The sequence below is a fragment of the Chiloscyllium punctatum genome, chromosome 11, assembly GCF_047496795.1.
Source record: "Chiloscyllium punctatum isolate Juve2018m chromosome 11, sChiPun1.3, whole genome shotgun sequence".
NCBI classification, from domain to species: domain Eukaryota; kingdom Metazoa; phylum Chordata; class Chondrichthyes; order Orectolobiformes; family Hemiscylliidae; genus Chiloscyllium; species Chiloscyllium punctatum.
In genome coordinates, this window is record NC_092749.1 from 26601001 (window position 1) to 26623927 (window position 22927).

General features: G+C 40.3%; 1 protein-coding gene across 2 annotated transcripts in view; it reads right to left on the reverse strand.

Moving 5' to 3' along the window:
- Window positions 1-7587: 7587 nt before the first annotated feature.
- Window positions 7588-22927, reverse strand: part of slc30a6 (solute carrier family 30 member 6) — a 159878-nt gene continuing 144538 nt past the window's right edge. For both annotated transcript variants that reach the window (XM_072580531.1, XM_072580532.1), the window contains one exon: window positions 7588-9542. In XM_072580531.1, the coding sequence (XP_072436632.1) occupies window positions 9042-9542 (501 nt within the window). In that variant the 3' untranslated portion in view covers window positions 7588-9041. The remainder of the gene's footprint in view (window positions 9543-22927) is intronic.

Below are 22927 nucleotides of genomic sequence, written 5' to 3' on the forward strand. Positions count from 1 at the left end.
CACACTGGAAGAAATTTGTACCATATATAAGATGCACTGCAGTAATTTGTCAAGCCTCCTTTGATTGCACCTCCCATATCTGTGACTGTTGTTGCAGAACCAAGGGGATTCTCAAAGGTTAAAACAGAAAATGCTAGAGAAACTCAGCAGCATCTGTGGGAAGAAAGCAGAATTAATGTTTCAAGTCCAGTGATTCTTCATGAGAGCCCTTATGATGATTCTGTCAGACATTCACCAGCAATTTTTGTTTTCGTTTCAGATCTTAGCATCCATAATTTTTTGTTTTATTTTCAGATTGTCAAAAGGGTTGTCTGAGGGAATTGTGGTGCTATTTGTGAAGTTTGGAAGGCTAAGGAACATATGGAATTTGTAAGAGGACACAGAAATTAGAAAAAATGCAGCCAGCAAGAAGGAGTTTATGTCTATCTTTCCCACTTTTTGAAACACTAAAAAGATGAAAATGTAGTTGCGTGTGTATAATTAGCTCAGTTGGCTAAATGGCTGGCAGAGGTATTAAATCAGTTGTCTGGAGTTTCATCCCCTTTCAGGTTTAAGTGGACATGAGTTCACTCAGTCTCACCTCCTTACCCCATGCAAAAACTACGCCTCTTGCTGTGGTTCAGTAAACACAAAAAGAGAAGAAATGATGAATGGCATTCTCTAAGCTTCCTTTTCAATCTCTCTCAGCCTTCAACATGGCTGGCCACACCATCATCCCTCAACACCACCACTCCACTGACCAATTCATTGGGACTCACTTGATATATCACCAGCAATAACTGTGTTTTGATTTTGGAGTGCCATTAGGGTAATTTTGGGTCTTTGTGACCTACCCGCCGCAGTTGGGAATGTCATCCACAGACACGGGATTCTGCTTGTACACAGATGATATCCACCTCACTCTCTCTTCACTTATGGACTGAGGTCAGATTTTAAGTAGGGGATGGTCACTGGTGTGGGACTCCACTAGTACAAGGTAAACCCAAACGTCAGTGTCACGTGGCTGTCAGTAGCTTCATATTTAGAATTTCAGATTTCCCAACCAATGAGTACCAGCAGCCTTGATGACGACCATTCTGCCCTGACCCATTTCCGCCCTTTTGTTATCCAGTGGTGCTGACGCTCACAATGCAGATTGCACGACAAGCAAATCCTTGTTTAAATGGACTCAGTGTCTGATTGAGGATTCCTGCATTAGGAAGGAGGGGGTGCACTGACAACTGCCCTACCTGTTCTCACTGTCAAATCCCATCTCCCCAACAGCATATCTCCTGCAATCACTCAGTCACCCCCACTGTTGGCAGATGGGAGATTTTCATTGGGCCCTTTCTGGCCCCAAATTAATTGGGGAGAACTTTATTGATGTGGGAATCTGATGAGGGTACTTCTGTTCAATTAATGTTGAATAGTGCATCAAAAACTGGCACTCTGTCCAATTCAGTTGGTCCAGTCTTAGTAAGGGCAGTTAAAATTGCCCTCATATGTTCATAGAATCATAGAATTGTACAGCACAGAGGGGGCCATTTGACCCATCGTTTCTGTACCAGGTTCTGAAAGAGCTACCCACTAGTTTCATTCTCCAGCTATACCTTTGCAGTCCCTTAAATTCATCACATTCAAATATATATCCAGCTCTCTTTGGAAACCTTGTATGGAATCCGCCTCCACCACTCTCCCAGGCAGCACATTCCAAATCCTGAAAATGCTCTGAGTAAAGAAGTTTCTCCGCATCTAATTCCTAGCTCTGTTGCCGCCAAACTTGATTTTGTGACCCCTAGTTCCTGACATTCCAGATAGTGGAAATAGAGTACCCTTCTTTATCGCTACATCGTTGACTGTATTGGCGCCACCTCATGCCAGGATTTGATAGTGGAGGAGGCCCAGGACTCTCATGCCCTTGGCAGAGTGGGAGGAGAAGTTGAAGTGATCGACCACAGAATGGTGGGGTTATTTATCACGTGTATCCCAGAGATATTCTCTGAGATGTTCTGTAAGCTGGTGTCCTGTCTCCCCAATATAGAGGAGACCACATCAGAGTACTAGACAGTAGGTGAGGTGTTTGGAGGTGCAGGAAAATGTCTGCCGGATGTGGAAGGATCCTTTGCAGCCTTGGATGGAGGCGAGGGAGGAAATATGGGCGCAAGTTTTACACCTTTTGCAGTGGCAAGGAAAGGTGCTAGGAGTGGATTGGTGGGGTGTGTGGACCTAATGAGGGAGCCGTGGAGGGAACGGTCTTTGCGGAATGCCGAAAGGGGTGGGGAGGGAAATATATCTCTGGTGGTTGGGTCTGACTGTACGTGGCAGAAATAGTGGAGGATGATGCATTGGACCTAGAGGTTGGTGGGTGGAAGGTGAGGACTGGGCAGTTCTGTCCTTGTGGCGGTTGCAGAGGTGGGGTTCAAGGGTGGAGTTGCGGGAAGTGGAGGAGATGTACTAGAAGGCATTGTTGACCATGTAAGAGGGGAAATTGCGGTCCTTGAAGGAGAATGCCATCTGGGATGTCCTGAAGTGGAATTGGTCCTCCTGGGAGCAGACGCAGCAGAGGCAGAGAAATTAGAAGTCAGGGATAGTGCTCTTACAGGAGGGGGAGTGGGAGAAGGTGTAGTCCAGGTAGCTATGGGAGTCGGTAGGGTTGGAGTAAATGTTCGTGTTGAGTTGGTCACTAGAAATTGAGATGGAGGGGTCCAGGAAGGGGAGGGAGGTGCCCAAGATGGTCCAGGTGAACTTGAGGTCCAGATGGAAGATGTTCGTGAAGTTGATGAACTGCTCAACCTCCTCCTGGGAGCATGAGGTGGCGCCAATACAGTCATTGATGTAGCAGAGGTAAAGGTAGGGAATGGTGCCAGTGTAATTGCGGAGGATGGACTGTTCAGATGACTGGAGGAAGAACACCGCATTGTCTGCCTTGGGACCTTCCAATCACACAGAATCAATGTCGATTTCACCAGTTTCCTCATCTGCCCTGCCCCCACCACATCCCAAATCAACCCCTCCAACTCAGCACCGCCCTCTTGACCCATCCTACCTGTCCATCTTCCTTCCCACCTATCCACTCCACCGTCCATTCTGACCTATCAACATCACCCCCACAACTTCATCCACCTATTCCAGTCCTAGCTACCTTTTCCCTAGCCCCACTCCTCTCCCATTTATCTCTCAGACCCTTTGTCATGCCCCCCCCTCCCCCCGACACACACACACACTCCTGATGAAGAGCTTTTGCTTGAAACGTTGACTGTCCTGCTCCTCGGATGCTTCCTGATCTGCTGTGCTTTTCCAGCACCATACATTTTGACTCTGATCTCCAGCATCTGCATTCCTCACTTTCCCTTAGATTGTTACCCTATATTTACACATGAACAGTCCTTGACTATAATATTGCCTCTTACAGAGTCAGGTACCAGACTGTCAGTATCTCTGACACTCAACCTTTTTATGTCAGCCAGGGTTCCCTGATTGAATCAGATTTACAGCCCCAATCAGGGAACTCATACTGTCTGAGGTTCAAATGTCAGTCCTCATGACAATCACTACAGTCACCTATCAACCTTCTCTGTTCCAAGTAGAACGAGCCCAATTTCTCTTATCTTTCCTTATATCTAAAATCCCTCATTCCTGGTATCATTTGAGTAAATCTCTTTGCACTCTCTCTAAGACTTTAATATCCTTGCTTAAGAACTGAACACAATACTCCAAATCTGTTCTGTACAATGATTTGTAGAGATATAAACCCAAAGTGTTTTTTAAAAGTCTTCTTAACAATTGTTTCAATTTGCTTGGACATCTTCAAAGAATTATGCATTTGAACCCTGAGGTCCCTCTGCTCCTATACTCCCCTCAAAGTTATACCATTGGGCCTGCATTGTCTCTCCAAGTTTCTTCTACCAAACTGCATTACCACACACTTCTCTGCATTGAAATTCATCTGCAAGGTCTGTGCCCATTTGGCCAATTTGTCAATGTCTCTCAGAAGCTGCTCAGCATCAACCTCACTATTCGCTATTCTACCTAGCTTAGTATCATCTGCAAATTTAGAGATTTTGCCCTTAATACCCATCTCTAAATCAGTTAGATAAATCCGAAAAAGCAAGGGTCCCAACACCAATCCATGGCTAACACCAACTTCAAACTCGCCTCCAGTCTAAGAAATACCGTCTCTACTTACCCTCTTTTTCTATCTTTTAGCCAACTTCTAATCTATGCTGCCAAGGACTCATCAATCACAAACATTTCTAATTTGATAACCTACCTGCTATATGGCCCTGAATCAAATGCTTTCTGAAAGTCCAAATATACAACATCCCTGTCACTACCATCATCCACTACTTGTGTCACCTTGTCAAAGAGCTCAATTAAATTTGACAGACATGACCTGCCCTTGACAAAGACATGTTGACTGCCTAGTATTAACTTATTTTTGTCCAAGAGTATGTTTACCTCAACCCATATATGGCCTCCATCAGTTTTCCCACAATAGCTGACAGGGCTGTTGTTTCCTGGGTTACCCTATGCCACTTTCTTAAAAACGGTGTCATATTTGCAATCCTCCAATCCCCAGACTAATTTTGTGTTCAGAGAGGCCTGGAAAATTTCTGTCAATGGCTTTTCAATTTGCTTCTTTACCTGTCCCAACAATCTAGGATGCATCCCATCTGGACCTGATGATTTCTCTACCTGGAATACTACTAGCCTTTTCAACACCTCTTTATTTATCACCACATTGTTCAGTTGTTCAATACACACATTTTTAACTGGGCTGTTGTCACCATTTTCAATTTACTCATTGTTAAACAAAACGTTTATTGAAAAATAAGCTAAAAATGAGCCAATGTGTTCCTCTAGAATAATTTGATTTTCCTCTTTAGGTTTCATCCCTTATCATGCATTTGTCTGGTATGAGCCTAATTATCATGTTCAACTAATAGGTTGGGATAGTTGATCCGAAATGAGCTTCAAGAGAAATGTTTCCAAGGCAGGACGTTTTAGTGAGAGAGTTCTATGGAGTAGTACTGAAAAAATTGATAGCTTTGCTAGAGAGATATAAAGAATAGGAGCAGGAGATCATTCATTCCCTCGAGGATACTCCGCCATTCAATAAGATCACGGCTGATTGGTTTGTGTTTCAAATTAATCATTCCCAGCTACTCTGAACACTCTTGATTCTCCTGCTGAACAAGAATCTATCCACCATTTTCAAACAGAGCCACCTAGGAAGCATCCTTTTCATATCCATCTTTTCAAGACTTTTCAGGGTCTTATATACTTCAATTAAGTCATAGAATCATAAAGTCCTTATGGTTTGGCCCGTTGAGTCCACACCGGCGCTCCAAATAACATCCCACCCAGACCCCATTCCCCCACCCTATACCCATAACCCTGATTTCCCATGGATAATCCACTTAGTCTGCACATCTCTCGGCACAATGGTCAATTTACCATTGCCAATCCATCCAACCTGCATATCTTTGAAGTTGCCTTTTAATCTTGTAAACGCCAACAAAAACTAGTCGAGGCTATCCAATCTATCATAAGACAACCCATTCATTTCAGCTATCTATCTAGTAGACTTTTTCTGAAGTGCGTCCAATGAATTTTCATCCTTCCTTAAATAAGGAGGCCAAAATTGCGCACAGTATTCAAGATGTGATCTCATCAATACCCTGCATAAATGAAACATAACACCCTTAAATTATATTCAATTCTCCTTGAAATAAAAAAATTATATTAACTTAGCATGTTACATTTGCATTTTAACCATGACTTATGCACCAGAGCACCTAAAACCCTCTGTATCTCAGATTTCTGCAGTCAATCTGTTTTTAAGCAATACTCTGCTTTTTTTATTCTTCATGCCAAAGTAACAACTTCATAACTTCCCCCATTATAGTCTATCTGCTGGATATTTGCCTAATCGCTCAACTTAAGCATTTCACTATGTCTTCTCCTACCTTGACATGATCTATGAATTTAGCTACCATGTCATCGTTTCCCTTGTCTAAGTCATTGATGTAAATTGAAAACGTTATGCTCCAGCACAGATTCTGCAGGATTCCACTCATCATACCCTGCCAATTAGGCAAAGACTTACTTATGTATATTCTGCTTTTGGCCAACCAGCCAATCCTCTATCCATGTAAATACATACTCCCATTTCCTTGAGATTTTATTTTTCCGTCTTCCACTCCAACTTATTTTCTAGCCCTGAACAAATGTTCTGAATGGGTAGGCAACACATTCTTCTGGACTTTCCCTCCTTGCTGCAGATAACTGAATCTTTCTGCTTACTACACTATTATCTGCAGCTACTACACTCCTTGTTGTTCCTCACACTTCAATGACTTCCCGAACTAGTCAGTTTGCACATCCATGTTGCAAACAGACTCACCCAAACAGGCTGAGAGAACCTCAAATTTATTGGAAATTAGAAAAGGCTCCTACCCTTGCACTCTGTGTCTTCTTACTTGCCTCACTCACAGCCACACCTTCCCATCCTTGACCACAGGCCAACTCAGAAAACCCTATCCTAAGTAGTATGTGACTGCTTACAGGTACAAAGAATCCAGGTAGCTTAACACAATGTCTTCAGTTCTGTCTCCAGCTCATAAATCCTAAGCTGAAGATGCTTGAACTTCAAACAGTTGTTGCACTCCAAAGCTGAGGCCAAAAAAGGGATAGAGACAGAGAAAGGGGAGAATGAGCAAGAGATCTAGGACAAAGCAAGGGTGTTGAAATGGGGTGGGAGTGTGAGGAACGTAATTGCATGGAACTTAATATTTTAGCAGTTTCCAACAAATTGGAGTTAAGGATTATTATAATACTTCAGTCTGGGGACCATAAAGACATACTATAGTAGTCAAACTAGCGGCCAATAATATGGATGTGGATGTAGTTTGAATAATGATTTGCCTCAGTTAGAGCAATAAATCTCAAAGTGTGGTTTACAGACCACTCGTGGCCTATGAGGATCCACCAGGTGGTCCATAAACTGATTAAAGTAATGGTTGAGGTATCAGGTCGAAACCCTCATATCACTATTTGCAGACTCTTTCACAACCAGACTGGGTCCCGTGTGTGTACAGTGTTAGGCATCACAAGTGCCAGCATAGCTTTTGAAGCAAGATTATGTTACATGACGCGCACAACTGTGTGATTGGATTTTCAACATTTGTGGGCTGCAAACAAAGAACAACTGCCGGAATGTGGTATTAACATTTTTCTAGTTGAATTTTATCACAAGAAAAATATGGGGTATGAGAGACAGGTGATCCCCAGATGAAAAGTTTGAGAACCACAGAGTAACAAAGTATGGTTAGTAAAGGAAGGTCTTCCAGAGGTTATATTTTATCATATTTGTGGAATACGTGGCACAAATGTCCCGGATACTGTCAGTCATTAGCCACACAGTTTGAAAAAGATCCATCTCCTAAATGTACTTATAATTTGAGGAGGGCAATTATACTTGGACAAAAACGCCCTTAACTCCATCTAATTCATTATTCCTATGAGCTTTTTAGGCTCATGACTACTTGGACAGTCATGCTAGATGCTGAAGATAAAAACAAAATGATTCTCAAAAAATACTTTGGATCATTTTAAAATAATGTTAATATTTTATTGCAAATTTAAATATTACTTTTAAAAATCTCATTTTAATACAGCATGAATCATATCAACACAAAACTACTGCTGCTCATTACACAGCTTTTCAGTTTGAGATTTCACTTTACTGATCAATATAACAGCAACACAACAAAACATACAATCTTTACCATGCTTCAGTTATAACTGAACCAGCATTGTTTTTGAGAAATATCTGGTTTTGTACATTTTGGTGACATATATACCACATATCTATATTAATAGTGAAAGCAACAGCATATATTTATAATAAGAGCTGTTATAGCAATAGTATTTAAATACAAAATATTTTCATGTATATTTCTCTAGAAAAGCCGTGAACAAAATGATCTATACAGTTTATACAGTTTGTTTCTCATAACATAGGAATGGAGGTTTTATCTAAGAGATATTTACAGTGACAGTCCAGTACTTATAATGAATATAACCAGACAGCAAAATCAAAACTGACTAATTATACTTGAATACCTGAAGGAACTTCTGCACATAATGCATGGATACCCTGGATTCAGAAACAGATCTACATAGACCAATCTTCCCTTAAAGTGAAGTCAATCTATTCACCCAAATGGATGGCTGGTTTGCCTCCAAAGCAACTTTAAACTTCATTAACACTGAAAGTAATAATCACGTCCTTTCTTGAGAACTAGATAAAGGCTGTAAGTGACAGACCAAAAATCGGTAATAAGATTGTTATTTTCCTGTGTAAATTAATATGGCATATTCATTTCTTCAAATGGGTTAAATTTCATTGGCACTGTAAATGTTAAAGTCTTGCAATGCTCGTTACAGTACATATGAAATGGATCTACAAACTTTGAAACAGGCATCACAAGCAGAGTCATTGACCGAGTTGCTGCAGTGCTTCAAAAAGGCATTTACATTACTCGATGAGATCACCTGAACAATTAAAACGTTCCCCCAGTGATATTGAGTCTACGATACTTGCTCAGGGACCACAGTTCCTCAAATGTCGGAAATTTTATTTAATTAGAAGCATTAAATCAAGAGAAGAGGTCCATTAATTTGTCAGTAGGATACTATCTTTCATAGTCTGATGGTCAAATATATGGAGACGTATTTTAGGGAATCTCTAGACCATCCTTGGCAAAGTACTTTTTTTTTCTAAGCACTTTGAAAAGAATACATAAATATTTCAGAAAGTAAATAACCTTTTTTTAGTGCAACACATTCCACATATATTTGGAGTTTGTAAATGCACGATTTTAAGCAAAAATATTAAGAACATAAAATACGACAGAAATGATCTCACCTAATCTATGGAGGTAATAACACAAACCTATATGATCCCCAATGTAAAAAAAAGTTCCTCACCTAAAAATTTTAATTTAAGAGGAACTAATTTGAAGCATACCTTTGCATCATGCACCACTGCAATGTACTTATGACCTGAACTGGTTAAGATGACCTTGAGTGCCTGTTCCATATCTATTCGGAATATTAAACAATCCAGTTCTGAATCCCTGAGTCATTCCTGTTGCAGGTCTCCCAATGCTATGGGGAGCACCTCCATATGAAGCAATTCCATAATTGAGACCTAAGCCATAAGGTCTAGTTGGTGGGGCAGTTGGTAGGATGACTGGGTTAATGTTCTTGCCTGGTGTGTTGAAGGAAAATTCAGGAGGAGGACTGGATGGTTTTGCTGGGGTAGAGGTGATTGGGTCCATAGGCTTGACAGCTGGAACTGGTGCGATATTGGCATGGTCCAAGGGATTCAGTATATTGCTCGGGATTGATCCTGTAACCAGTAATGGTCGAACCCAATCATCCTTAAATATCTGAACAGTTAAAGTTTTAACAAGTGTGGTTAGGCGGTTGGTCACATGGGCCAGCACCAGCTGTTCATTTGCATCTCTCCTGATCCGGACGTGTACAGAGCCAGCCTAAAGAGGATAAAAGCAAAACCTTTTAAAAAATATGTTCCAAATCTAATGAGAAAACTCAAATCTTTTAAAAGTTCAATCAGGATCTGAAGGAACGGAGATTTCTGGTAAAACCTTGCAATTAATTAATAAAAGTTCCATTCAATACATTAACCAGCTTCACATCTTATAAGCCATTTCCAGCATTGCCTATTTTTGCTTAAATGCGCAGAATTACTTCTTATGCAGTGCGTCTCATCTTTTCAAAACCTATTTAAAAGTTATGGACGATAGACAACAAAATCAGCGCACAGAATACTGTGCCTCTTTCCTGAGGAAACATCATTAGTCATTCAGATCGAATTAGCTTGGTAGAATAGCCTTGCTATTTTGTACACTGAATATCTTGAGCAGGTCCTTAATGTGCCAATTTTCTAAAGACGTCAGTTTGTACCTGAATTTGAAAATAAGACACAGGTAGTGCTGCATATTTATTATTCTTCATTATTCCAATTTTAGTTTTAAAATGCTTCCCTTGGTTGGTTGCCACAAATATTAAAGATGAAAAATTGAGGGACTTGTAACAGAAACCAATCAGTTACTGCCAATTGGATTTTGCTCACCAGTAGGAGACCTTCTACTTTGTACTTGGATGTGAATTATTATACTGCAGTTTAGGGCTCAATCTTTCCTTATGTAAGATTGAAAAATCAGAACAGCTTAAAAAGATAGAATGGAAACAATACTCCTTTAAAAGTTGACCAGAGGAATCTATGAGAATCAAAGACCCATGTCACCCATGTTCTGCCAGAGCTACTTGGAATTTTTAGCCACCCTGAGAAAGTGGATGGTTATGGGGCTGGGGCTGGAAGCAATGGGTAAAGGGGAAGAATTTAACGGTGAAAACCTGCATTACAAATTCTACAACTCAGACTTTTAACTGAACTGCTTTGGAAGTCACTTCAACAGATTTAAGCAGGGAGCTTCAACAAAGTCTGAAGAGAGAGCAAAATAAATTTGATATCACAATAGGGTAATAGTGTAATAAAAGACAAACTCCTCCCTGTTGCCAACATTGTAGGACTGTGCACAACAATTTCGATTTCTTAGTACCAAAATCAGAAATTGCTGGAAAAACAGTTGCTGAGTAACACAGTGGCTCAGCGGTGAGCACTGCTGCCTCACAGCCAGGGACCAAGTTTGATTCCAAGCTCAGATGACTGTCTGCATTCAGCTGGCACATTCTCCCTGGTTCTGCATGGATTTCCTCTGGGTGCACCGGTTTCCTCCCACAGGATAAAGACATGCAGGTTAGGTAGATTGGCCATGCCAAATTACCCCGGAGTGTCCAGGGATGTGCAGGCTAGGTGGGTTGATCTTTGGAGGGGCAGTGTGGTATTGATTGGTCTAATGGCCTCTTTCCACACAACAGGGATTCTATGAATTCTAAGAACTCAGCAGGTCTGCAGCATCTGTAGAGAGAAAACAGAGTTAATGTTTCAGTTCCAGTGACCTTTCTTCAGAACTGATTTCAGCTAGGAAAAGTTTGGTACATACGCTAAAGATGGTGTGGAGGAAGCAGGGAGGGGTAAGTGATAGATGGCAATAGAGCCGAGAGAGAGAGAGAGAGAGAGAGATGAAAACAGTTGGGCAGATAAAGGAGTGGGTAAAGGTCAGCTTGGGAAATCAATAGCTGCAAATGGGGCCAATTAGTGACTACGAATGAGTTGTTTTTGGTGATACACAAGTCTGGTGTGTGGGGGTTAGGTTAAGGGCATGAGAGAAGATGCTTAGGCCCTAAAAGTTTGGAACTTGACACTGAGTTCTGAAGGATGCAGCATCCCCAGGCAGAAAATGCGCTTGCACTGACTTTGCTTGAGCACTGCAGCAAGCCTGAGACAGAGACAGTGGCCAGGGAATACAGTGGCATGTTGAAGCGGCAGGCAACAGGAAGTTCAGGGCCATTTATGCGGACAGAATGTAAAGCTGTTGCCCAGTCTGCATTTTCTCTCCCCAACGTAGAGCAAACAACATTGTGAGCAATGAATACAGTTGCTAAATTGAGTATTGCAAGGTTCTACACAAAGCCATGATCTGACAAACAGCTACATGATAATGAGTAGACAAGACAATTTTTAAAACAAACGTACTTTGGCTTAGGTATAAACATTGATCAGGCCGAAAGACAGGCCATCCTTACTATTTAGTGAATTGTTCCGCAAAATCTTTTATGTCTACATAAGGAAGAGGTGCTTTGGCATGAAATCCCACCTAAAGCACAGCATCTCTAATGGTGCAATACTTCCTTAGCATAACAATGGAGAACTGTATCAGTCTATATTTCTATGCTCTATTGTGTGACTTGACTTTACAGCCTTCAGTTACTAGGGTAAGTGTGCTGCCGCTGACCAGAGTATAAAAGGTATTTACATAAATACAATAAATGAAAAAAATAAATAGACAGATATTAAACAAACCACCGAGCAGTAATGGATATTAAAATTACTTTCAGCATTTCTACCTGGCCAAATAGCTTTAAAACAACAGATACGTCCACAGCAGTGACATAAAGATGCCTTATTTGTATAACAAATTATATTTAGGTGTTAATGACAATCTTGGTCAGTGACCTGGATGTTAATTGAAGTTGCCAAAAGCCTTTTAATATTGGACTTGTTCCAAATTTTGTTCCACGGTTGATATCATCCTATTCAACAATCCTCAACTATCCAGCTGATCCATGACTGTCCTCAGAACAAGGCTCCAGCTGTTCAGTATACGAGTCTTTAGCAATGACCGTTGTTTACATTGTTGTAATCCTTAAATCCAGATCTTAGTGGGGCACATTAAATACAGTATATTAATGTGGAGCACTCAGATCATGTGATTAAATTAAAATCCAATGGAAATTTCAACTTCAATCTGGTTACTGTCTTCGTTACCATTATGACTCTCATCTGACATGGTCAAAGAGATTGCACAATCTTTTATGTACGTGTATTGGCCACTATTGGAATGAGCTTATGGTATTTCTGTCTGCCTTTATTTTAAATGCTGAATAGCCAGGAATAACAGCTTTGGATGTTACATTTTTGAACAATAAAAGACTAACTATGTATAAAAAAGTAATGATTAGGTGACATTGCAGTGCATGCTGATTACAGGGAGGATTCACACTTATGGAAGGATACACAAAATGACATATTTGAAGGCTCCAGAAATAAAGATGAAAGATGATTATCTGAAGTTCTTGAACACAGTGCTGAATTTTGGCAAGGAAAAAAATTAGAAGTGCTAGGGGTAACTCTGCCACTTATTTATTGCAATCACAATCAGTCCAACTGAGATGGAATTGGCTGAGCCTACAAAACTGATCAGGCCAATTTAAATGCAAGTTAAGCCTCAAGCATGAGTTTCTGTAATTTTTTTTTAAACTATGCTGCTTCAAGACCAGTTCAATCAAATCAGGAAGAAAAACAGAAAATGTTAGAAACATACATCAGGTCTGGCAGCATCTGTGGAGAAATAAGCAGTTAACATTTTAGGTTGATGGCCATTTATCAGAACTATTTGGAATGTTAACTCAATTTCACTCTGCACATATGTTGTCAGAACTGAATATTTCTACCATTTTCTATTCTAAGATTTCTGGCAACAGTGACATTGTGTTTTTGAATCAGTTAAATCAGGTCTTAACCACAGATTGCCTATATACCCAGATGATCAAAATAGAGTGTCAACGTTGTAAACAATGCCCTAAAGCACACCTCCTCCACTTCCTGCACCTCTACCCTTGAACCCCACCCCTCCAACCACAACAAGGGCAGAACCACCCAGTCCTCACCTTCCACCCCACCAATCTCCAGATACAATGCATCATCCTCCACTATTTCCACTACTCATAAACAGACCAGAGGTATATTTCCCTCCCCACCCCCATCAGCATTCTGCAGAGACCACTCCCTCTGTGACTCCCTTGTTAGGTTCACACCCCCAACCAATGCATCCTCCATTCCTGGCACCTTCCCTTGCCAACGCAAGAGGTATAAATCCTGCACCCCTCCCCACTCACCTCCATCCAAGCCCGCAAAGGATCCTTCCACATCAGACAGAGATTTTCCTGCAACTCCAAGCACCTCAACTCTGTGTCTGTTGCTCTCGATATGGTCTCCTCTACATTGGGAAGACAGGATGCCAACTTGCGGAATGGTTCAGAGGACATCTCAGGGACACATGCACCCAACAACCTCACTGCCCTGTGGCCGACCACTTCAACTCCCCTTCCCACTCCACCAAGGACATGCAAGCCTTGGGCCTCCTCCATAACCAAACCCTAACCACTCGACGCCTGGAGGAAGAATGCCACATCTTCCACCTTGGGACCCTCCAACCACACGGCATCAATGCGGATTTCACCAGTTTCCTCATCTCCCTACCCCCACTTTTTCACAGATCCAACCCTCCAACTCAGCACCGCCCTCTTGAACTATCCTACCTGCCCATCTTCCTTCTCACCTATCTGCTCCACCTTCCCCTCTGACCTATCATCATCACCCTACCTTCATGTACCTATCGCCTTCCATGCATTTTCCTTCTCCCTAGCCCCAACCCTCTCCCATTTATCTCTCTGCAACCCCCATTCCCGATGAACGGCTTATGCCTGAAACATCGACTTTCCTGCTCCTGCTGCCTGACCTGCTGTGCTTTTCCAGTGCCACACTTTTTGAAAATAGAGTTATCAGTTCAATTTTGGGTTCAGGAAAACTCTTCCACCTGTTATAAATTCCTTAGCTACACAGAAACTAGTTTGCATGATTTTAATTGTTTTTATATCACAAACATTTAGTTCACTAATAAACTGACCAGAAGGCCAGTTGGTGAGTTTGCATGGCACCTGATCTTTGAGTAAATATCCTCCAAGGCAGCCTTTGAGACACACAAAACAGGATTGCCAAACTGAAACTGATAGCCAAGTTCCATACTCATGAAGACTGCCTCAGGTGTGATTTTGGGTTTACGTTGCGCCAAATGTTACCCCATCATAGTGTTCTATATTTGTAACATCTTCCTTACTGTCCTGTTTTGAGACCATCATCTTGATAGCATGTTATGAACTCTTTACCCTAAGTAATTTGCACAGGGTTGGATTATGTATTACTTTGGTTAGTCGAGCTGCATGCAACTCTTACACCTGTCATGTTATTCCAGCCATTTGGTTTGTCTTCAGCACAGTCCTATTTTAATTTTTTTTTGTAATTATCTCTCTGCTTCAATCAATCGGATCATAGGTCATCCCTTCACTTGCTTTTCAGCTGCTGACACTTTTGATCACCTGAAGAGATCTATTATTCAGCCTGTCAACACTCCACTCACACCAGTTGTACAAGCTTTTGATTTCTTTGCCTATCATTCTGTGCCTACATGCTTCCCTTCACTGTTCGTGATGAAGGAACAGCACACCAAAAGCTCGTGATTTCAAATAAACCTGTTGGACTATAACCTGGTGTCGTGTGACTTCGGACCATTAAAACAGCAACAGAATGGGCTCAATCTTCACTGTAGCAGAGGTAGACTTCAGATCTACCCGTTTGCCTTGTGCCTAAATGGAAGGCAATGGCAAACCACAACTAACAAAAAGAAACTGCTAACAGCTCAGTATGAAGCATTAGCAGACACTGAGCTAAGCACCTGTCTTTGCATGGAGCAAAAAAATCTGAATAGTATACAATGAAAGTTTTACATGTTTCAATGTATTAGATAGACTTTTTAAAATCACTCATTTTCAGTGATTTTTAAGTCAAGTTACTATATCGAGGTCTATTAGGCATTCTTATTTTTTGTGATACATATATTTAGTTTTATTAGCAAGAGGAAAGAACATGACTTAAATCTATCAATCATAGAATCAAAGTACAGAAGAGGCCCTTAATCCCATGTCTGGACTGCCATAAATATTTTACATATATTAGTCCCACTTTCCTGCACTAGGCCCATAGCATTGAATGTCATGACACTTCAAGTGCTCGTCCAAGTACTTTTTAAAGGTTGTGAGGTTTGCTCCCTGAACTACCCTCCTAGAGTGTATCCTGGTGCACTTTTTATTACATTACCAGAGTGGCTCACGATGGATTTTAGATATGCAATTATAGAAAATTTGAACTATAACCTACCCAACACAACTTTATATTTTAGGAGTGCAAATTACATGTTGTCAAAAATCCATAGTAATGGAAATGTCCAACTATTTTATCATGTTCCAGTTTCCAATGGTTTCCTCAGAGCTAAGGAATATTATAGGTAAGACAGATGAGTCAAGGTTGTTGACCAACAGGTGGAATTGAGCTGCGCCTGACATCGCAGAGACTTGATTGAGGAAAGAGCAAGACTGGCAACTCAACATTCTGAGATACGGGACCTTCTGGCAGGACAGGAGAGGGTATAAAAGAGGTGATGGTGTCACATTATGAATTAAGGAGTGAGCTACTGCAGAAATGAGGGACAATATCTTGGAAGGGTCATCAAATTAGGCTTTTTAGGTAGAGCTTCGGTATAAAGAGGCCATTGCACCATAGGCCCACAAAGCCAATGAGGAATTAAGCAGCAATATGGACAATTTATTGTGGTGTGCAAAAATAATATAAGGTAATTACATTAGGGATTTCAATTATCCCATAATTAATTTGAATAATCGTAGTATAAAGGGTTGAGAGGGCACAGATTTCATGAAACGCACTCAACAGAGCTTTTTAATGTGTATAAGTAGAAGGGCTAACAAGGTCTGGTGTTGTACTGGACCTAATTCTATTTTTTGAGGGGCAGTGGACCAGTGGACACTATTTTGTGATAAAGACCAGTTCACCATAACATTTACGTTTGTAATGGAAAATTAAAAATATAGTCCGAAAAAAAATACAGTTCTGGATTGAGGTGGGGGGGGGGGGGGGGGGGGGGGGGGGTGGGGGGAGGGGAAGCAGGGCTTATTGAAATATGGCAAAAAGACGACTGGGAATAACTACTTGAGGGTAAATCTACAATGGAATAGTGGAAGCATTCAAAAAGGAATTGGGGAGATACAGGCCCAAAAATGTTCCCTTTACAGCAAAGTGTAGGAGCAACAAGCAGAGAAAACCCTTGATGTTGAGAAGGATTGAGACCTGGCTTAAAAAATAAAGAGGGAGACATATAAAAGCTAAAATGAGAACAGGTCAACAGAAATCCTAGTGTATTATAGAATACGTTGAGGAGAACTTAAGAAAGCAATTAGGTCAGCAACGTGGGCAAAACTACTGGTGGGCAAGATTAGGGAGAATCCCAAGATATTACACAAATACATAAAGGGAAAGAGAATAACTAGGCAAAGAGTAGGGCCCAAGGGGGAAACATGCGATTGGAGCCAGAGGATATCGATAGTGTTAAATGAGTACCCAGACATTTGCCTTCACTTGGGAGGAGGAGAGAGGGACAGGAAAATGGACTCTGAGGTTCTTAAGAAGATTGTTAAAAGGAGTGAAGAGGCATTGGCAATTTGGCTGGTTTAAAAGTGGACCAATATCTAAGTCCTGATGTGTTGTATCCCAGGCTGTAATGGGAGACAAGTGCAGAAGTTATCAGGACCCTGATCTTGATTTTTAATTTTTCTCTGGCCACAAGGTAGGTGCCAGAGGACTGCAGCAAATGTGGTTCCACTTTTCAAGAACGGTAGTAGAGATAAACAATGGAATTACAGACCAGTGAGTCGCGCATCAGTAGTAGGGAAACTATTACAGAAAATTAATCTGAAGGGGAGAATTAATCTCCATTTAGAAGGGCAAGATTCAATCAGGGATAGTCAGCATGGTTTTGTCAGAGGGAGGTCATGCCTAACAAATCTGGTTTTAATTTTGAGGTGGTCACTAAATCTGCAGACTCAAAATTGACAGTGGTAGGAGACAGACGGTGGTGACCGAAGGCAGTTTGTGAGACTGGAGGTCAGTGTCCAATGACATACCAAAGGGATCAATGCTGCGCTCCTTATTTTTTGGGATACATTTGACAATAAAGACAGACATGTGGGAAGGATGATATGCAGGTTTGTGGATGACGTGAAGATTGGCTGGATGGTTGACAGTGAGGAAGAAGGTCTTAGGTTACAGGAGGATATAAACAGATTTGTCGGATGGTCCGATCAGCGACAGACGAAATTAACCTAGATGAGTGTGAGGTGATGCACTTTGGAAGAAGAAACAGGACAAGTGAGTACTCAATGGTAGGATATGAAGAAGCTCAGAGGAACTGAGGGATCTTGGGGTGCTGGTGCACAAAGTCATAAAGGTTGCTGGACAGCTTAATATGGTAGCTAAGATGACAAATGGGACATTTGCCTTTATCAGTCAAGGCATAGACTATAAGAGCAGAGAGGTATCACAGAGTATACAGAACTTTGGTTAGGCCACAGCTGAGTAATGTGCAGTTCTGTTCCCTACACTATAGGAAGGATGTGATTACATTAGAGGGGATGCAGAGGAGATTCATCAATATATTGCCTGGGATGGCAATCTTTAATTATGAAGAGAGGCTGGATAAGCTTAAGTTCTTTTCTTTAGAGTATAGAAGGTTGAAGAGGGAAATCTGACAGCAGGGAATAATATTGTGAGGGTCATGGATAGGATGGATAGAAAGCAGCTTAGCTGAAAGGTCACTAACAAGTGTCATATTTCTAGGATGGAAGGCAAGAGATTTAGAGGAGATTTGAGGAAAAAAGTTTTCGCCCAGCTGGTGGGAGTCTGAAATGCATGACCTGGGAGGGTAGTAGAGATAAGTAACCTCATAACCTTTAAAGGGTATTTGGATGAGCATTTAATAGGGCCAAAAGTTAAGGGCCTAGTACTGGAAAGTGGGACTAGTGTGGCAGTACAGACTCAATGGGCTGAAGGGTCTCTTCCTTAATGTGTCCTATGAATGTTCTCCTGATCAGGCTAGTTGACTGCCTTAAAATCTGTATGGATTTCCAATTTCCAAAAGAACATGCAAAGTGTTAACTGAGACTCTCCCTTCCAAGATTTGAAAAAAAAAACAAACAGGTTGGAAAATAGTAGCCAGAAACTATACCCTCCCTCTTTGCACCACCCAACAAATGAACAATCCACACAAAATATGATTGTCAAGCAAGATGTGTGTGTATTCTAAGGGAAACAGAAGTTATATCGTTCCAAGTCAAAGTGTTACGTAGCTTGGAGGGGAAACTGTAGGTGTTCCCAAACATTTGCTGTCCTTGATCTTCAAGTTGATAGGAGCCACACGCATGGAAAGTACTGCTGAAGCAGTCTACGTAATTTGCTACAGGACATCTTGTGGATAGTAAACACTGTTGCCACTATGCATCAGTTATGTATGATGTACATTTTTAAAGTTGTGGATAGCATGCTGACCAAGCAGACTGTTTTGTCCTAGGTCGTGTGAAAACTGAATGCTGTCAGAGCTGCATTAATTCAGGCAAGTGGAGGATGTTCCATCACATTTGGGATTAGTACTTCATGGATGTTGTTATGATCCCAACTGATGGCAAAACTGGACAAATCAGATCCCAGAGTGGAACCCTACTTAACAGATCATCAGTTTAATATTGCTTTTTATTTACCATGGCAGTTAGTCACTAAACATATTCACAAGAGATTGCTAACATATGTTCAACAAAATAATGTAGAAATCTACCACACAAAAAGAAAAAAAAACACACAAACAATACTAAGACCTGTTTAAATCAGTCTTCTTACACAGCAGAAATAAATATTTAACACTTTACCCCACAACCACCTTATAAATGGCTGAAATCTCCACATTAAAACATGGTTGTAATCGGTTTGTTTTTGGCAAAGTTTTGTACATTCACTTTATGCTGTTTTCTTTAGTAATGTCTCTTCCCAAGAACCTTAAACAAGTCACTAAGTAATAATTAAGTCAAGTTAATGTCTTTCTTAAACTCATGTTTCCTACAGCCTTGTAAGCATGTCTTCTCTCTTACACCTCAATAGCCCTCTGTTCCATGGGCTTTTCACTTACTGACATTGAAGGCATTCAGGACTTCTTTTCAGGCCAGACTGCTTCGAGACCACTAATAACATCTCTGTTGTTAGCAATCTCTGAATGAATGCACACTGCCAACTTCTTCTGGATTGTTATGAACTGTTATTGGTCTCCTGTCACTAGGCAATAGCATTCTTTTACTCTTTTGCCCCCACCCCCCAATGGACTGTTCACCTCAAAAGTTTAAAAATTTAACTACATATGAACTATACAAATCTCCAGACAACGCAGTACACTCAAAACAAATCTAAAATAAACTTTTAAAAAGGCCTTTTCCTTCTTAAACCCACAATAAAAAGATCATTTCAACTCAAAGCTGTGCATTGTTCTTCAAGTTAGAACCCAAGCTCTCAAACAATAATGAATTATGAATCTTCAGCACATGGTGGACTGACTCTGGAAGAGGAGGTGGCAATTCTCAGCTTCTGACTGGCTCTTGCTGTCGTAGTGTTTATATGCTAGCTCAGTTAAATTTATGGATGTTGTTGGTCATGGATTCAGCTATGATAATAGCATGGAAATTTAAAAAAAAAGCTAAATTTTCTCTTGATGGAGATGCTCATTGCCTGGTACTTGCGTTGCGTGAATATTACCTGTCACTTTCAGCCCCACCCAAAATTTAGAGATTTTGCTGCATGCAGACAGATTTTTAAAAATATTATAGTACTCTAGGAAAGAATGATTTTAATAAATGATAACACACATTCTGATGGTCATTTACTTTTCCCCCCCAAATAGTAAAAACTGCTTGCATGAAGTTGCATGAATAAAAGTATGTAATTTACAAACAGATTAATGTGCTATGCTTGCCGGTGTAGAATCACATTTTTCAACAATTTATTTCATTTTGCAATCCCAGTTAAGGCATAGGTTAATTACATGAGCTTATATAGATGATGACATGTATTGTACACACACTCCTATCAATACTGCAAGTCACGGGTTAGCAACATAAGCTTTTACATTATATATGATTACACACAAAGACAATGAAACAATGTATTACCGTGCCAACACAGAAGTTTCATCTTATTTCTGAAGGTTCTATCATTTATGCAAGCTAATCAATTGTGTGGTCATTACTCAACATTATTCAAAACTGAATTTTAAAACATCAGCCAAGATATTAACAGACTAGCAAATACTGTGGATTGATTTTGAGGATGTAATTTCATCTCAAGAATTTAGATGCCTGATGAGTTTAGTTCTCATGATTTATAAAATATTGCCTATCAGATTACTGCCTTGCAGTTATTCCGTGTCATTACGTTCTACATAAGCAATAGAGGTGTCAAGCCATAAAGAATACTTTGAGGTATAAGCATTAAGTGGAAGAGGCTTTAAATGGACTGAAGTCACTGGGAAGATTAAATTAAAAATACACTGGGGACAATGGTTATGAAGGAGACAAAATATGAATTGCTTTTAAAAGAGTACTTTCAGGTAAACCACAATTTTAAACCATGAATATGTTTAAAAACCTTCTGAGAATATTGAATTAAATTCTCCATACATATCACACAAAAAGCATTTCACACGACCAGGTGACAATGGCTTGGAGACAAGATGCTGCTTCTCAAATGTCGTGCCTTTTAGTGTGCAGCTGCTTTTGTAAGTGAGCTAATAAGCAGTTATTTGTCTGAACAAATGATAGTTCTGTTGGATCTGGTTTTAGAAAAAATGATGTTTAATCCAATCATTGCCACTTTTGCATTGGATCCTAAACTTGCTGTACAATTAGGGAGAAAAAGTATTTCCTTTGTCTATAAAATGAAAAACATTTAGGATTTGATATCAATTTGACAGCCATTGTTTAAAAATATTTGTACCCATTTATTTCTAATCAAAGACCAAACAGCTGATTAGGACTTCAGGCTTCAGATATTATGAAAGAGAGCACCTTAGAGTAACATAATACCAGACAATTAAAATTTTTAATGAAGTTTACAGAATTCTTCAAAGTATTGTTAATCTTGATCAAGTCATTAAAACTCCGTAAAACCACAAAGTGGTCAATTTCCATTTCAATTATGGAAAATGAAGAATGAACAGGAAAACTAAAGATGAAAACTGTGCAGTGATGTTTTACAGTTCTTTATTTGCTTATGGGATCTGTGCGTTGATGGGTACACCAGTAGTCATCGCCAATCCCAACTACGCTCAAAAAGTTATGGCAAGCAACTTTTGAGAAGCGTTGTAATCTATGTGGATTACTTACACCCACTTCGCTAATACAAAGGTGTCCTAAATTTTTGATCCATCAACAGCAAAGGAACAGTGATTTAGCTCAAAGTTAAGATCGTGTGTGGCTTGAAGGTGAACTTGCATTTGATGGCTTTCCCACATATTTGCTATCATTGTCATTCAAGGTGGTAGGGGTCATAGATTTGGCTGCTGATAAAAACCTTCATGAGTTACCGCACTGCATGTTGTTGTTGGCACAGTGACAGAAGTGTGTGCCAGCACAGGAGTGTGAATGCTTAAGGTAAATCCATAAGGAAACACCAGCTTAAATAAAAACTTAATGCTTGGAAATAAACATACTGGTTTTACTGGACCTTTATTTTGAATAATACAAGACTGGTTCAGAACAGTATGCCTCATTTGCTAGTTTTATTGTTTTTTTCCCTTGTGAGTGAAGTACCTATTAATTTTATACTGCTTTTTTATACTGGATGGTGTTGAGCTCAAGTGTCATTGAAACTGTATTCATTCAGGCAAGGGGAGAATATCCCATTGCACTGTTGACTTAGGACTTAGAGAGGGTGAATAAGCATTTAGGAATGAGGTGGTAAGCTAATTGTTATAGAATTCCTGGCACTGACCTCACCATGTAATTGCAGTGTTTATGATTTGTCCAGTTCAGTTTCTAGTCATCGATATTCCCCAGGATGTTTGCCATGGACGATTCTGTGATAGCTTTGCTGAATTCTCCCACATCCTGATAGTCAGTAGATATGAAAGAGTTGGAGATTTTTTTTGGCACCAGGTTGACCGTCTTGAGCTGCTTTATCCATGACCTTTCCTCCATCATAATGTCAGAAGTGGGGATGTCTACTGATGATTGTGTAATGTTCAGCATTATTTGTATTTCCTCAGATACTGAAGCAGTTCATGACCAAATGCAGCAAAATCTGGACAATATTCAGATTTGGGTTAACAAGTAGCAACTAACATTTCATTAGCATTCAAACAGCTCGACACCATCCAGGACAAAGCAGCCCTTTGATTGGAACCACATCCACAACATCACCAACACACGTGTGCACCATTCCTAAACCGCACTGCAGAAATTCACTAAGACTCTTAAGATAGCACCATTCAAACCTACAACCATTATCATC